Genomic DNA, 16,183 nt, shown 5'->3' on the forward strand with positions numbered 1-16,183 from the left:
TCTCGGTTGTCACACGGCGATTGGCATGACGATTGGCGGGGGGATTTGTTGGGGAGGAGAGGAAAAGAAAAAAACTATTTTCAATTGGGTTTGGTGTCGATTGGTTGCGTGATATTGTCAAAGAAAAACAAACAAAAAATCGAATGGAATCCGGTGGCAGCCTTATTTTCTTTTTGGGAAAGGGAAGGACAACGATTCGACGAGTCTCATAATTTATATATATCTTATTTATAGATTTTTTTTTTTTTTTTCGTTTTGTTTTTTTCCTTTTAATTTTTGTTCACAAAAAACACAAAAAGGAAATATATATTGGGTTTGGAGGGATCGTCAACATCAAATTGAAAAATTTCGAATTTTTTTTTTAAAGATCCACCAGAAAAAAACAAAAAATTCATTGGATGGATTGACGTTCCAGGGTGAGGTATAATCGCTCGATGGATATTTTTATAAAACACGATCCTTTTTTTTTTTTTTGTTTTTCCATTACAATTCAGAGTGGTGGGGGGGGGGGGGGGAGAGTGGCAGGCTATTATGCTTCAACTCGCGGGCTCCTGTTTTCAGTCACTAAAAAAATTGTGTGTGGGTTTTCTTTTTCTTCTTTTTGTTCCTTAACCTGAGTTTTTCAACTTCATTGGAGGCAAAATATTAACAACTGGCACCGATGGCTGAAGAATGTTTGAATGAAATTTTAAAAAATGTCAAAAATAAAAAAATTTGAACCACAAATAAGGAGCGGGAAATTTGAAATTAAAAAAAAAAAGGTTAAGAGACTCATGATGATGGACGACAAGGTAAGAAAGAAAAAAAGAAAGAATTGGCATTATTAAATAGATACAGATCTGCTGAGTCATTTTCTTCGTTTCGATTTTTTGTTTCCTTTCTTTAAAATTAAAAAAGAAAAATGTACAAAAACACTGGCTGGCCCGTGCGCGTCGATTGGACGAAATGTTGTCCAATTGGTTTCGTTTGTTTGTTTGGTTTTTGTGTTGAACTTTTCTCACTGCTGTACACAACAAAGAAGAAGAAGGAAACGGACAGATGTTCCTACTGGTCTCGCCGCCGCCGGTGTTTGTAGTAGGACGGCTCCATCGAACTGTGCGAGATGGGAGCGTGGACTTCCACCTTGACTTTGGCCGTGGCCGTCACTTTGGTGGTGAAAGTCTGTCGGCCGTGCGTCGTCGTCACCGACAGGGGCGGCGGCGTCGATCCGCCGCCGCTGCTGCTGCTCGTACTGGAATTGCACTCGCTGCTCGACGAGTTGGAGCAACTGCCGTTGCCGTTGCACGTCGTCGTCTCCACCACCACTTCCGGCTGGACGACAATCTCGTGCGACGACGTCCACGACGGCGGCTCCTCCGTGATGGTCGTCAGCGACAGGTCAGAGCCGCGCAACCGGCGCGGGACGTACGTCACCGACGGATTGTTGTTGTTGTTGTTATTGTTGTTGCCGTTGCTTCCACTTTCCGACTGGGAGCGGAATCCGGCTCCACTCGAGTGGTGGTCCCGCCTGGAACAGCGTTCCATGCACGGCGACGGCAATGGCGTCGGAGTGGCGATCCGATCTTCTCCGCTGGCCGGAATAACCTTTTTTAAGTAAAAAAAAAAAGACATTTTAGAATTCAATTGGGTCAAATCAATAATAATTAATTAATTAAGTGATTTACCTCGGCCGGAGGTCCGACGAGGGAGAGTAGGATGGGCAAGAAGAAGAGTCCGTTGACGAGTCCGAGGAGAACCAAGGCGGACAGGACGTAGAAAAAATATTTGACGATGAAATCAAAGTCGGAAAAGGCCAACATGACGATGCTGAGCAGAGTGGAGATGGCGCCGTGGACGACTGGCGCCATCATGAGCTCGAGCGACATCTGAGTCCTCCTGTTCCGTCCGCCGATGCTCGTCACGAAGCCCACCAGGATGTGGATGGTGAAATCGACTCCGACGCCAACGGCCATTATGAGGATGACGGCCGGGGCGGCGCTCAATTTGATGCCGAGCAGACCCAGGACGCCAAACAGTTCCAGGACCAAGGCGGCCAGGACGAAAACAGCCACCGTGGCGGCCCAGATGCTCATCAGAGAGACGCAGAGAACCAAGAAAATGGCCACCAAGACGCAGGCCAAGGCCAGGAAAAGGAAGAACCTCAGTTTGAGGTACTGCTCCCAGAAGGTGAAGGGAATTCCGGCGGGGAAGTTGGGCAGTCCTCGATCTTCGAACTTTTTGCAGATGCCGCGGACCTGCTCGATCATGTCGGTGATGTCCTCGGTGGACCCCAAATTGTTGAGGTAGAACGGCAACTGGGCGTAGATGATGGGCTGCGACTTTGGGATCTTGAGCTCGACGTCGGCCGCGTTGTGGTACCACTGGCGCGGCTGGGGCCTCAACGACGTCTGCGAGGCGCTGTAGGCCAGGGCGTCGTTGGTCACCCAGGCCGTCAGGTAATTGTAGAAGGCCTTGGGGTTGATGATGCCGTCGCCGTCGACCAGACGGACGTGACCGACCAGAGACTTGTCGATGGGATTGTCGACGTGGCCCGTCTGCACCAGCAACTTGTAGGCCAGGATGGCGTCGTCCGAGGCGTTGGAGAACCAGCGCTCCTGGTTGATGCAGCCAGTCGACTGGTCGCGGTCAAAGGCCCGCTGGAGTCCGATGAGCCAGTCGCGGAAGAGACTGAGCCAAAATTCCGGCAGTCCGCCGTCGTCGTTCTTGATGATGGTCGAGACCCTGGTGAAGGCGTCGTGGTACTCGTAGAGCAGACGCTGGTTGTTGGGGTACTCGAAGTTGCCCTGGGTGACGGCGTACATGTTGTAGAAGCCGAAATACTTATCGTGGGCCGCTAGGAACCCGTACTCGGACGTCTGGTGGGGCACAATGTCCGTCAGGTCCAGTCCGTTCTTGACCTTGCTCATGCCCCAGACGCTGGCCGCCAACAGGACGATGAAGGCTACCATGCCCAGCACCTTGACCGGCGTTTTGAGCAGAAGTCGACCGTACGAGTGACGGGCAAATTTGGACAAGGTCCAAGTCTGGCACTCGACAGTCTGGCCGCTGGGTGGAACGTAGTGGAGAAGCGGATCCAAGGCCGGATCCGTTTCGCTGTCGCCGGCTTCGACGTTGCCTCCCTGTGGCTGGGCAGTTGTCGATCCGCCGACGACGGTGGCTGGGGCTTTCTTGGAAAGCGTCGGAGTCGAGCAGCCGGGAGCCGCTTTGCCGCACCTGTCCATCTTCTTGAGTTCGACTGGAACGGGCGGCTGGGTGGCGGTGGCGGTGGGCTTGGATGACGGACAATCCGTTTCTGACTCGGAGGAGCCGATGGAGACGACGCCGGCCAGACAGCAGAGCAAATCCACTCGATTGGCCACTCGGCGCTTCATATCCAGGCTCATGATGGCCGGGAAGACAAGCAACAAGGTGGCCAGGTTGAAGAGGACCAAAATGCCGGCCTGGAGGGAGAAAGCTCTGAGGGCCGGAATGGGGATGATGGCGGCGGCGAAGAAGGCACAGGCGTTGCTGACCGACGACAACAAAATGCTGACGCCCGAGCGCTTGAGAATCTGGCCCGTGTGGTCGTCGTGACGTCGGTACTGCTGGTCCCAGCTCTGGGCGTAAGTGTGCGTCAGGAGGAACATGTTGTCGACGCCCAGTCCCAGGGCCAGGAAAGGGACGATTTGGGTGGTGGAAGCGTTGAAGACGATGCCGATGAGGGCGCAAAAGCCCAGGCCGGCGGCCACCGTGATGGCCACCAAAAGGACGCCAGCGATGCCCAATCCCGACTGGGATCGCACCGGGTTGGACCAGTTGATCAGCGACACTCCGGCGTAGACCAACATGAGGATGTAGCCGACGGCCACTCGGACGATGCTCAGCTCAGAGAACTCTGTCATGATGCTGGCCAGGCTGGCCGAAGAGAACGGATGCATCTTGTAGTTTTTGGTCTCGTTGGAAGAGGCGGCATGTCGTAGAACCTCCTGTAAGTTATCAAGGAAAGAAAATTGATAAAAAACGAACATGATATCATGCGCCTATGAGCAAGAGATCAAAGGACGGCCCGCCTTCCAGCAGCAGCAGCAGCAGGTAGGCAGTCTCGAATGACAAGAGGGGGGAAAAAGAAGAAAAACGCACCTGAGTGAACTTTCTCTGCCAGGCGTGTAGAATGTCGGCGGCCTTTTCTTGGCTCCATTCCAAGTTATGGACTCGATAGGTCTGCGACCAATAGTCGAACATATCTTTCTCGCCCATCAGCTGCAGGATCGATTGTAAGGCTTCCGCTCTACAAAAGGAAAATAACAGATGATGATGATGATGCGGGGGAGTTTCGGTTAGGAGAAGGCGGCGACTTACTTGACAATGTGTCCCGTTTTGTTCTTCTTGGTGCCGCCAACGACCAGATCTTCTGGCCAGTGCATGAACTTGGTAGCGAAGCCGTAGCAGCCGCCAGTCAGCTCGGCGCCGATGTCAGGAGTCTGTCAAATTAGACAAAAAATCAAATTTTTGAAAATCGAAATGATTTCGATAGAAATTTCTGTCTGTCTGTCTCGTCATTTTTCCCTTCTGGTCTGATAGATCTCAATTAGTCTAGTCTGCCAGGCTCTAAGTCTAGTCTTACCTGTGTCAAGTTCTTGTTGGGGGCCGATAAGGGGCACTCGGGGTCTGTCGGGTCCAGGCAGGGCTTCTCCTGATAGGCGCTGGTGATTCCAGCCTGAAACACAAACACAATTGCCAAACCAAAATCAATCAATAATTGTTACAATTAAAAGAAACCGAAAATGTAACAACAATGAACAGTTGGTGCTCTCTCGTCTTACCCGTTTCATAAAGTCATCGAGCGTGTCGAAGGGAAAGTTGAAATTGAAGGACTTCATCGAGTCGAGCAGCCGTTGCGGGTGCAAATTGGTCCACCGAATTCCCGACCCGAGCATCCTGTTGAAATGGATACATCAAAACACATTCCATTAAATCTAATCCACTACCGGTTTTCTTAATAAATTCGACAAATAAAAAGAATTCCCTTCGCTTCAATATATATGTACCGGCTAGCGGTTTCCAGATCAAATAACACACACATCTCCCCCCCATCTTTTATTTTCCTCTTCCTTAGCTGAGGGTCACGCCGGGCTTGTCATCCGATCCCAATGCCCAGCTGGAAAATACACACAGAGGACATTCCATAGCATCTTATAGATCTCCTGAAAGAATGCCATCATCATTTACTTCTTCTTCTTTTTCTTCTTCATTCTCTTAAGAAACGCAACCAGCTGTTGCCCGTGTGTGTGTGTGATATCAGCCACCGAATGGGGGCAAGAAGGCGGAGAGAAAACGAATAGATCCCCAACAACAACATCTATAAATATCGCCGTCGCAGGAGAGAATGTCAAGACAGCGACTTTGTGATGGCCGAGGAAAAAAGAAAACGCAGAGAGAGAGAAAAAGAAATAAAAATGCGTACAAGAAATTTCAGATAGAAGAGAGAAAGAAGAGAAAAAAAAAAGTGTGGTGGGTGGTCCGCCTTTGCAAAGGACACGACAGAGAGAACCACTTTGGAACTTGTCCATTCATGCGTGTCACCCCACTCTGTGTGTGTGTGTGTGTGTTTCGACGCTGCCAGTTTTCTTTTTCCAATTTTTTTTTTTCTCCCGAAAAAGGTAAAAAAATGGAAACAGCTTTGAGAAAATGTACAGAAAAATCCCCCAGTTTGGGCCAATGATGGCCGTTTTGGTCAATGGCTATTGAGCTACTGTTTGCGACTATTTAGTCACCATTGGCCCGCTATTTTGACTATTTTCTCGCTTTCTAGCGATAATGAAATGGAAAACCAGAAATTGCTTTCCCTGTTTCCGTCAAACAAACAAACGGAAAGAAAGATTTCAAAAAACTGTTGATGATGACTAGGCTGGAAAATTAACCGAAAAACTTACGGGACGGTGACGGGGAAATCGGGTCCGAGCAACTTGGAGCCCTCCCAGAAGCAGTCAAGCGGCGTGATGATGGCGCACGGGAAAATGTTTTCAAAAATCTGCAAATTCATCAGTCGAGTTATTATTATTATTATTTTGTTTTCTTAAAGCAAAATAAACAAATTTGCATCAGATTACATTAGAAGTAAAAAAAGGGAATTCAGACTTACTTGATCGATGTACTGGATATCGAAACTGGGGAAACTGGGCGAGTAGCACAAATCCTTCAGCCTCCACGTTCTAAGAAGAAGAAAGAAAAAAAGAAGAAAAAATCAATTAATATGAAAATTGCGTACGTGGGTCTTTGTGTGGGGTCGCCATTATAAGAAAAATCAAAAATGATCAAAAGAAAAAAAAAAAAGGGAAAACACACGAGAGAGCCGATTCATCAAGTGCCTCAATCATGGAAAAGAAAGAAATAAAAATCAAATAAAAATCGAATGGGGGAGACATTTGCCGCGGGTTAGGTAACCGTCCGGGCTGCAAAGTCACTAAAACAAACAATAGAAGAAGAAACGTGGAATGTTAAAAAATCAAAAGGAAGAAGAATCTTCTTCTTCTTCTTCGTACAACTTTTTCAACGAGTTTCTTGATCTCCCACATAGGAAAAAAAAAAAAAGAGAAAAAGAGAGAGAGCTGCTGGATGAATGGTCCGGCTAAAACTTCACTGGCCCGCCCGCGCTCTTTTGCCGTCATTCCAAGGCCCCCGTTGGCATACTCTTTTCCATATATAGTGGTGAGCACATGAGGCGAGTAAAGCCGAGAACTGCTGGCCCGGCTATATAGCCCCCTTATATATACATGTACACACATATCAGCTGGACGAGATCTTTCGACAACAAAAGAGAGCGGGGGCATGGAATGGACGGACCACCATCAGACAACTTGCCCAGGCAAAAACTGGGCAACTGGGAATTTTTTTGTTTTTAAAGAAGCAAAAAAAGAAGGAAGATGCTTGTCTTGTCTCGGGTGTTTATTCATTCGTTTCATGCTTATTATGCTTGTCCGTTCCGTTCGCCGTCCAGCCCGCCCGACCAGCGTCTGCCGGAAGGCAAACAACAACTCAAAAATAATAAAAGAAAACCAAACAAAACTTTTTCTTTCTTTCTTTTTTGAGAGAATGTCCGATATCGCATATCACCCCAACAGATAGGTGAACTTTGTTAACCGGACCGCCTCCTCCTCCCATTTCTTTGAACAGATTTGAAAAACACGTGAAATTCAAACAGAGCGACTAATATCTCAAACTTTGTGTGTCTTTTCTGTGTTATAATAATCTCAAATCGGACTCCTGATTGTGTCGCTTCGTGAGTGCTGCCCGTGTGGGGGTGGAACTGCTGGACCGGTTTTCTCGCATTTCTTTCCGAGCGGCTGTTTTTGGTGTAGATTTTGCTGGTGAAAGCGTCCGGGAGGAACAAAAGGAACAAGAAAAAAGCCGTGAGCGAGATCTCTTTATTAAAAGGAGAGTCGCCAGTTTGAAACTAAACAAGAGAGAGAACTCGAGAGAGAGAGAGAGAATAAAAACATCTCCATCCAGTCAAGTCGGACAGATCCAGCTGTTTTGGTATTCAGCAAACACGAGAGCCCATTGCTTTTTGCTTATAGCTCTCTCGGTTGTTGCTGCTGCTGCTGCGGCGGCAGCGACTGGCTGGGTCATTAGGCGCCGGCCCTAAAAAGGGTTCTCTCTCTCTCTTTTCTCAGTCATTCTCTGTGTGTGTGTGTGTGTGTGGCTGGACTCTTTTTTTTCTTTTTTTCAACTCGTGTAGTAGATAGAAATATATATATATATACAGCTGCGCCCTTCTTTCTTTTTTTCTTCTTTCCATCTTTTCCCCTTTCTCTCCCGTTTTCAACGTTTTCACATTAGTCTCTCAAGCTCCTTGGAACACCTGCATCGGGCCGCTCTCTTTTGAAAGGAAGAAAAACAAAAACAAGCCGACTTCTTCTTCTTCTCCCCTCTATCATCTGATCCAAGACTATTTCTTCTTATATAGAGAAGCCTGGAAAAAAGAAAGAAAGAAAGAAAAGACGTTCGCCGTGGAATTCCACGGGCGACATTCTCTCAGCTGCTCGAGAGGGGGTCCTTCCGCGTCCGTCGTCCGTTTTTCTTTTATTATTTGTCCACCTTGTTATTATTATTATTACTATTTGCCTCTTGTGCCTGTTCACCGATACTGTTCGAGCTCGTTGATTTCATTCTCACGGCCTTATTCTTCTTCTTTTTTGGCTTGGAATTATTTCTTAACAAAAATTTTTGTCTTCCTGGACTTGTCCACACACAAACGGCGTGCGAGTCCCAGTGCCAATATTGAATAACCAGAAGCTTCTTCTTCTTCTTCACATTCCAACTTATTTTTTTTTTTCTTTTCTTTTTCTTGAGTGAATGAACTTTTTTTTTCTTTGGTGACGACAAACTTTACTGGAGTAACCGTCCAACAACAAAAACTGGGCGAGAAGGAGAGAAACAAAAAAGAACCGAGCTGTGTGCGTGTCGTCATGTGGAGGGTCTCGACGTCGACCACCCAAACGGTTTTTTTCTCTTTTTGACTCTCGACCAAAGAAACAACAACAAAAAAGAAGAAGAGATCCAGACTTGAACGCGGAACCCGCCGGTGTCTTTAAGTTTTTCTTTTTTTTTTCCTTTTTAAAAGAGAATTTTTCTTTTTTTCAAACTTCTTCATTTTCTTTTTGTGCTCATTTTCATCATCTATTCCCCCAACCCTCCATCTCTGTTTCAGTGTCTTTTTCTTTTTTGAAAAAGTCGGGGCCCGACTTTATTACAGCGCGGCGGGCCGTCTTCATCGTTTTGGAGGGCAGCCAGATATCTTCATCTTCGTCGGGTTAAATCGATGATGGGGCTCAAATATTCACAAGTCTACACATAGAAATATTTTCCTTTTTCTTTTTCTTCAATAGAAAAAGAAGACGATGGATGGATGGAAGGAAAAAAAGAAAGAAACAACAACAACAAAATACTTCAAAAAGAACCGGTTATTGTGTTTTGTTTGCGAGCCAAAAGTAGACTGGAAACTCATTCAGTCGGCGCCGGAGAGAGGCCACCCAGGCGACGGCCGATGGGGCCCCCAGATTAGAAAAATCAAACAAAAATGAAAAAAAAAAAAAGAAATAGAGAGAAACTCTCTCTCTTCCAAATTCTTCCACCAAGTGTTGTGTGTGTGTGTATGTACATAAATATACACACACAGGCGCATTTATGTCTATACACAAAATTAACAACAAAAAAAGGAAGATGGCGGCGCTGGCCAGAAAAAGAAGAAAGAAAGAAACACTTACGTATCGAACATTTCGACGGTGACTTTGGTGGCGGCTTGGACGGCCCGCAGGTGGGCCAGCAGCGCGTCGCGGCTGAGTAAGGAGCCGCCTTGGCCGTTACTCGGCGTCTGGATGAGGATCTGATGGGTCGAGCCGGCTCCTTCGCCCAGCGTCCGTCTCATGTAGGCCAACTCCTTCTCCAAACGGCCACCCTCTGTGCAGGATCAAGACATTTTTCAGAGAAAAAGAATAAAATAAAATAACTCCATTAGTTCAAGGGCACACACACAGAAACCTCCTCTTTCTTCTTCATCTTCTCCCGACCGACCGACCAACCGACCGATAGAGCCATCAACTCGGCCGCCATTAAGCCCTCGACTCTCTTAACGATATACCTCCACTCTTGAAAAGCCCCTCGAGATAATCACAGGTTAAGAGAGAGACTCGCAGGCATTTCTACCAGCGTATAGACACACACAACAACAACAACATCTCACAATGTTTCAGGAGAAACGCCGACCGAATACGCAATTGCCCACCTCAAAGTTTTTCTTCTTCTTTTTCCCTTGGCTCGGAGTTTTTTTTCCATCGGAATCACGCGGGATTTTCTCTCGCGTCCCACCCAGAATGTTTTCTTTCAGTCCAAAAAGAAGAAGAAGAAAAAATAAAGAAGAATTCAGAGTGTTCAAGTGGTCAAGTTGAACAACCTCTTTTCCCGAACGGCTCTGCGGCGCCGTTTTTAATGAGCTTCCTGTAAATAATGTTTTTTTTTTCTTTTTTCTTTTTTCAAAAAGAGAGGTTGCTCATATTTTAAACACCCGAGTTTGTCTAGCCAATTTAACGTTTACGCTTTTACCGATTGCCAGGCGAAAAGAAAGAAGAAAAGACGGGGCTGTATTTTCTTTTTTGGCCGAAATCGTATGGGCCATAGCTCTAGGACCGGTTTTTGAATAAATACATAGACATTCTCTCCTTCTATTGCTTCTCTTTGACTCGTCGAGTGAAGACATCACGGCCAACAAGTCAATTAAAACGATACGCTTATAAAACAGCAGCCTTCAGAGTTGGGACTCTCTCTCTCTCTCTCTCGCTATGGGTGGCCGATTGCTGGACCCTTAGGGACCTTTAAGGCTTCTCCAATGCAAATTCCATTCTCGGCTGTCTTGGCTATCCAAAACCGACCGACCGACCGAAAATGACCGAAACACCAAAACGGAACGCACGAGAGACAAAAAGAAGTTTTGTTTCTTTTGGGGAGAAAATCAGATCCAACTGATTTTCCAGAGTGACGTGATGGATTCACAATCCACCAGCCAACACGTACACACACATATATATCTATCTCTCTTTATTCTATTCCATTTCGATTCTCTCTGCCATCAATGGCCAACCCGACCAAAATAACAAAAAAAAAAAAAAACTTCTTTTTTCTCTTCCCGTTGTGTGTGTGTGTGTAGAGGGGGCGACGTGCAGTGCATGTGTTGCGTGTCTCACTGGGTGGCCGAACGCGCTCAACCGGCCCCGAAGAGAAAAGGAAAAAAGAAGAAGAAGAATAAAAAGGAATAGAGAGAGAGTATATAGCATCCGCATGAGTCTTCCCCGCGAGCAAAGTAAACGCAAAGAAGAAAACTCGGATGAAAGCAGAAGAGAGAGAGAGAGACTAAGAAACGAACTGAAAAAAAAAAAAACTGTATTTTTCTTACCAGCCAAAGAAGAAGGAAAGAAAAAACGACCGAAAGAGGGTTCTATGTGTGTGTGTGTGAGGGAAACTACTACCAGCCGGTCTCTCTTGTCTTGTCGAAGAACCCAGAAGCAGGGCTGACCTTGATGTTTTGGGTAGGAAGAAGAACAAGAAGACGGCATTCCTTTTTAAAAAATTGATCTAAACGTATTGTGTGTCGACGATATCTCTCTTTCTCTATACTGTACTGGCACTATAAAGTGCCTATTATGCGCACCACCCCCTGATCGCTGGATTTCCAAAATTCAAATGGGGAGACGCAATCGTCGGAAGTGATGGAATAATAGAGAGAAGAAAAAGAAGATGGAGGTCAGAAAAGAATAGGAGAGAGAGAAAAAATCTTTTCCTATTGTAACGAGTTTGACGGGTCAATTGAGAAAAGGGACGACCGATAGCCTCTCTTCTCGCTCTACAAGAGTAACACACACGCACAAATGAAAAGAAGAAGAAAAGTTTTCAGGTACGCTGGCTGGATACAATGGACCAAAGAAGAAGGGGGGAAGGAAAAGAAAGAGAAGAAGAAGAAGTAAAAAAAAAAAAAAAAAAAACATTCTTTTCTAGCTCGTAAATTCTCTCTCCACCCCGCTGTCTTTTCTTCCTCTTGTGCCCAACTTTGGGTGTGCTGTACCTTCGTTCCCTTCCGTTGGGTGGTCCAAACAAGAATTTTATAACTTCTCTCTCTCTCTCTCTCTCTCTCTCTCTCCAATGTTGTTTCTTTTTTTCTTCCTCGGGTGACAATTTGGCCGTACGTCATCATCAGCCAAAAATAAGAGAAGAAGAAAAAACCTGCGTGATCAGGTATGTTCTTCACAAAAGGCCGCCAAAAGAACCTAGCAGCTTTTTTTTTTAATTTTTACTTTGGAAAATAACTTTTCTTCTTCAAGGGGTGGAAGGGGGGTGTCTGATTTCGGAGAGGGGGGAAACGACAGGACCATATGGAACCCCCCGAACAACAACTACATTTTCCTTTTTTGACAGAAGGATGAAAAATTTCCCATGTGAACATGTGTGCAGGTTTGGCTTGGCAAATAACACGATTCTCTTGTGAGAAGGGGGGGGGGGGGATACCGCGACCTGCAGAGAGTTCATTAAAGATACGGTCCAGGGGAATCAGATCCAGCTGGAGGCTGCCGCCCTAATGAAGACATGTTCTCTCCCCTGGCCATCTAGAATGGATAGAGACCTCGTCTTGCTGTTGATTGTTGGGTAGGTGCTAAACATTCCAGAGGAGAAATAACAAAAAGAAGAAGAAGAAGACGAGGGGTTCTATAGTAAATAGCGGACCTGGTAATGGCCACCAATCGTGAAAGAGAATCATCCGATGCGGGCGGATTTGGGGCAAAGGGGAACATAAAACACCCTCTCTCTCTCTCTCTCTCAAACAAGGGCCGTCTATTTTCGGGTGTTCCAGCCAAGTTCTTTTTCCGGTCTCTCTGTGTGTATGTGTTGGCAATGCCGGAGAAAAAGAAGAAGCGGATGGAGAGCCCAACAACGCATCAATGGATGAGGAGGGGGAGATCCTATTTTGAAGGGATCAAAAGTGTTGTATTACCTTCGACCCAGAGTTTCTCGACGTCCGTTTGAATGCTGGCGGATTTGAGGCCGACGCAGAAGGTGGACAGGACGAGGAGTCCAACGAAAAGGACTTTGCCCGCGTGCCGTTGGACGAATCGGCCCAGGTGGAAGAGATGCCACTGAAGTTTCGTCCTTAACCACAGCGCCGCTTTGTTGCCTGATGCTTTACCCTATTGGAAAATAAATAAATAAAATAAAATAGAGACGTCAGAAACGAACAAAAATAAAAATCTATGAGATTCCGGAATGTTTTTATATCCTTCCAGCGCAGCCCCCTTGAATCAGTTGGGCAGCAGCGAATGGTTGTGGAAAGGAGGAAAAACAAGTTAAAAAAGGAGAGGTAAAGGAAAGAGAGTGGCTGATGGGTTTTTGTGTTGGGGCCTACGCCCTTGAGCGATGGCTTGGCCTCAACTGTTTCTCTTTCTCTCTCTTGGTTGGTAGTACACAGTCGGTTGTTGCAGCAGGGGCCCCCGTTGTTGTTGATGTCTTCATTCCGTCGGGCGATGCCAGAGCCCCCTATATACCGACGTTCTATACCATCCACCCGAAAATATACACCTTGGCATAGCCACCACAGACTTTTTCTCTGTTTTTTCGTACTTACACGCAGCATAAATTATCTTATGCAATTGTTTATTCACAAGAAGAAGAAGATGTTTTAGAAAGACGCACCTTTTTGATTTGATGAAGGGCGAGCCGGGCATCTGTCCAGCTCGTCCTGGTCAACAAGTCGGAATCGACGCTGCTGCTGGTGCAGAGTGCCGCGTAAGCGTCTTGAGGTGTCAGTGAAGAAGTTTTCGAGCATCCGCCATTCGATTTCTCCATTGCGGCGTGCGAGTGCATCGTTATGGCCATGACACTACTACAGCGCCGTTCGTGATGATTCGTTTTCGTCTGCAAGCAATTCCTCGTCTCCCGACACGTCGGGCGATTTCAACGGAAACACACTCGGCGGCTGCGGCACTGAACAACAACAACAACAACAACAACTTTGACGATGATGATCACCAGCAGCGGTCGCAACCGACCAGCAGCCTAACATGGCCTCGTTTCATGACGGGCTAAACAACACACAACCATGGGGCGAAATTTCGTGACACACCGAACAAATTTCTAGGGGAGGAAAATAGAAAAGAAATGGCTGATTCTAACGGCACAACAACACACTGTGGAAGAAATTGTTAGGGGACGAACACCATCCGTCGTCGTCGTCTTTTTGGTATCCTTGTGGTGATGGAAGAAGAAACCAGAAAATGTCGTCGTTCTTTCGAGTTTCTTTTGGTTGGGGACTTGAAAATTCTTGTTTCGTTCACACACTAAATTTCTTCAAATTCACACACACTTTGGAAGAAAAAAATATAGATATTTCACACTCGGTTTGTGTGTGTGTGTTTCAGAGAAAGAGACACACGACTCTTCTTGTAGCTTCCTGCTTGTCGACTGAAAACTCGAGGAGAGATGGCCGCTAGCTTAGTACACGCACGCCCCGCTAGACCTCCTCCCCCCCCCCGCTACCACCACCCAGTGTCCCTCCTTCTTTTTCGAGTTTGGCTGGGGATACCCGCAGGCTAAGGAAATTTTTCGGGTCGCCCGCCCACCGCGTCAACCACCACGTGGCGGATCGACAAACTACAGCGCGCCATTTTCTTCTTTTTCAAGTATATTTTTTTTTTAAAGGAAAATTTCGTTTCGAAATGTTGGAAAAGATGCGATTAATAGTTATAAACGGAGGAATGACTTTTGGTCTAATCGGCTCAGCAATCGTTCAATGTGTAATTGAATATTCGGGACAGAGTTCTCCAAGTGGGGAAATTTGAAACCCAAGACTTTGAAAAATGGCAGCAGCAGCGGATCCGACTCGGATTCCATTCATTGGACCTTCGTTTTTCTATTTCTTTTTTTAAAAAGTTCCATCCACCATCTAAAAGAGACAAAACATTTTCCTAGTGAAAGGGGGCGCGAGTGTGTATAGCGTACAGACTGTAGTTCGGACTTGTGGGGGTGGTCTTAGCCGTTGCCTGGGCAACACGCAGAACACCAAACCCACGGGCAATACACAAAAGCCCTGGACCCCACACGACGGCCAAGAACCCCAAAAACCTTTTTTTTCTTCTTCTTCTTGTATATATACACACACACATGCACAACTTCCTCTTTTTAATTCCAACAACTTTGCTCACGTAGACGAAAAAATTTCTACCACACACACACACACATCATTTCTTTGGAGAAAAAGTCAAATGTTGGTGGGGATTTATTTCGATCACGACGAACCAACGAACCAACCGTTTTCCAATCTTTTTCGTCTGCACAGCCCAACTTGTGTGCTGCACTGCATCCCTGAGAAAAGAAGTCATTATTTTAATGACTCTATTCTCTTGTCAGTTTCTCGTGCCCGCGTTCTTTTACGGTTATAGTCACACAGGTAAAAAAGAAAGAAAGAAAGAAGAGTTTTTTATTTTAAAAAAGAAAAGATGGTGTGGAAGAAAAGAAAGAAAAAAGAGAGTGGCGCTGTTAGTGTAATCTGGTGGCGGATGTGCCTGGGCAATTACGGCCCAGGCCAAAACTTTAATTGCCAACGAACTTTGACCATGTTTTTCTTCTTTTTTACTTGTTGCACACAGCAGAAACTCTCTTTCTCACTCGAGAGTTATATACACACATACACTGTGTGTCTACTCGAGATTTGTCAACAATCAAACACACAGAACAGAACCGTGTGTGTACAAAAAAGAAAATGTCGGGGAACAAAACAAAAAAGAATTGGCAATGGCTGCCATAAGAGAAAGAAAGAAAAAAAAAGACAACTTCTTTTACTTACGGGAGAGTTCTTTTTTTAAAAGAAGTGCGTCTGTGTGGTTTTGTGAAGTCTCCGAGTCGTTTTCATGTTGGGTGGTCCTCTCTCTCTCTCTCTTTCCATGTACACCATCACTCTTTTCTATTGGGAAAGGTTTTTTCTCTTTCTCTTGTACCAAAGGAAAAAAGCTGTCGGCCATCTTAGATTGTTTTTATTTCATCAAACTCTATAATAAAATTCTCTCCTTTTTTATTTTACTCGAGTATAAAAATCCAATCGATCGCTTGACTGATTGAAGAACACAAAAACCCCTCGAAAATTGTTCGTTCTTCTTTTGTTTTCCAGCGTTGCATTACGCTCTCAATTTTCGTAGAGTAGAAAGAATTGAACTGGAAAAAATGTGAACCCACCACTACACGATTCATGGCTTGTGTTTTATTTTTATTATTATTTCGGAAAGAAGAGTCCCCCCTTGTAAAATAGGAAGAAAAAAAGGAAATAAATAAGATAAGATGGTCGATGGAGATATGGAGTCTGACAGGTTGGTTGAAGAAGAAGAGTTGGGAGAGGGGGGAATCTTTACACAGGTAAATGTTGTATGGCGGGAGGGTTGAAGAAGAAGAAGAAAAAAAAAAAAAAACCTTTTTCTTCTTCTTCTTCTTCAAGATTCTTTTCTTTTCCCTTGAAACTGTACACACAATAGATCTCATTGCCTCAGATCGCCGCCGCCGCTCGAACGATGCCGACGCCGAGAATAATTTATCGTTTCTCTTTTTATTTTCTTACCCCCGGATCTTCTGCTCTTTTCTTACGCACAAATGGGGCCGATCTATAGAGAGAAGAGAG

At 45.7% G+C, this 16,183-nt stretch overlaps 1 protein-coding gene across 1 annotated transcript; it reads right to left on the minus strand.

Annotated features, from left to right (window-relative positions):
• Positions 1–447: 447 nt before the first annotated feature.
• Positions 448–13,994, minus strand: LOC124310714 (protein patched-like). The gene is made up of 11 exons (XM_046774669.1): positions 13,213–13,994; positions 12,518–12,710; positions 9,246–9,438; positions 6,122–6,191; positions 5,913–6,010; positions 4,803–4,917; positions 4,604–4,696; positions 4,339–4,460; positions 4,120–4,267; positions 1,665–3,965; positions 448–1,584 (listed from the first exon to the last, which is right to left on the minus strand). Exons 1-11 carry the CDS (start codon positions 13,393–13,395, stop codon positions 1,045–1,047), a joined length of 4,056 nt encoding a protein of 1,351 aa, XP_046630625.1. The 5' UTR covers positions 13,396–13,994; the 3' UTR covers positions 448–1,044.
• Positions 13,995–16,183: the final 2,189 nt, after the last annotated feature.

The sequence above is a fragment of the Daphnia pulicaria genome, chromosome 8 (assembly GCF_021234035.1).
Source record: "Daphnia pulicaria isolate SC F1-1A chromosome 8, SC_F0-13Bv2, whole genome shotgun sequence".
Taxonomy (NCBI): Eukaryota; Metazoa; Arthropoda; class Branchiopoda; order Diplostraca; family Daphniidae; genus Daphnia; species Daphnia pulicaria.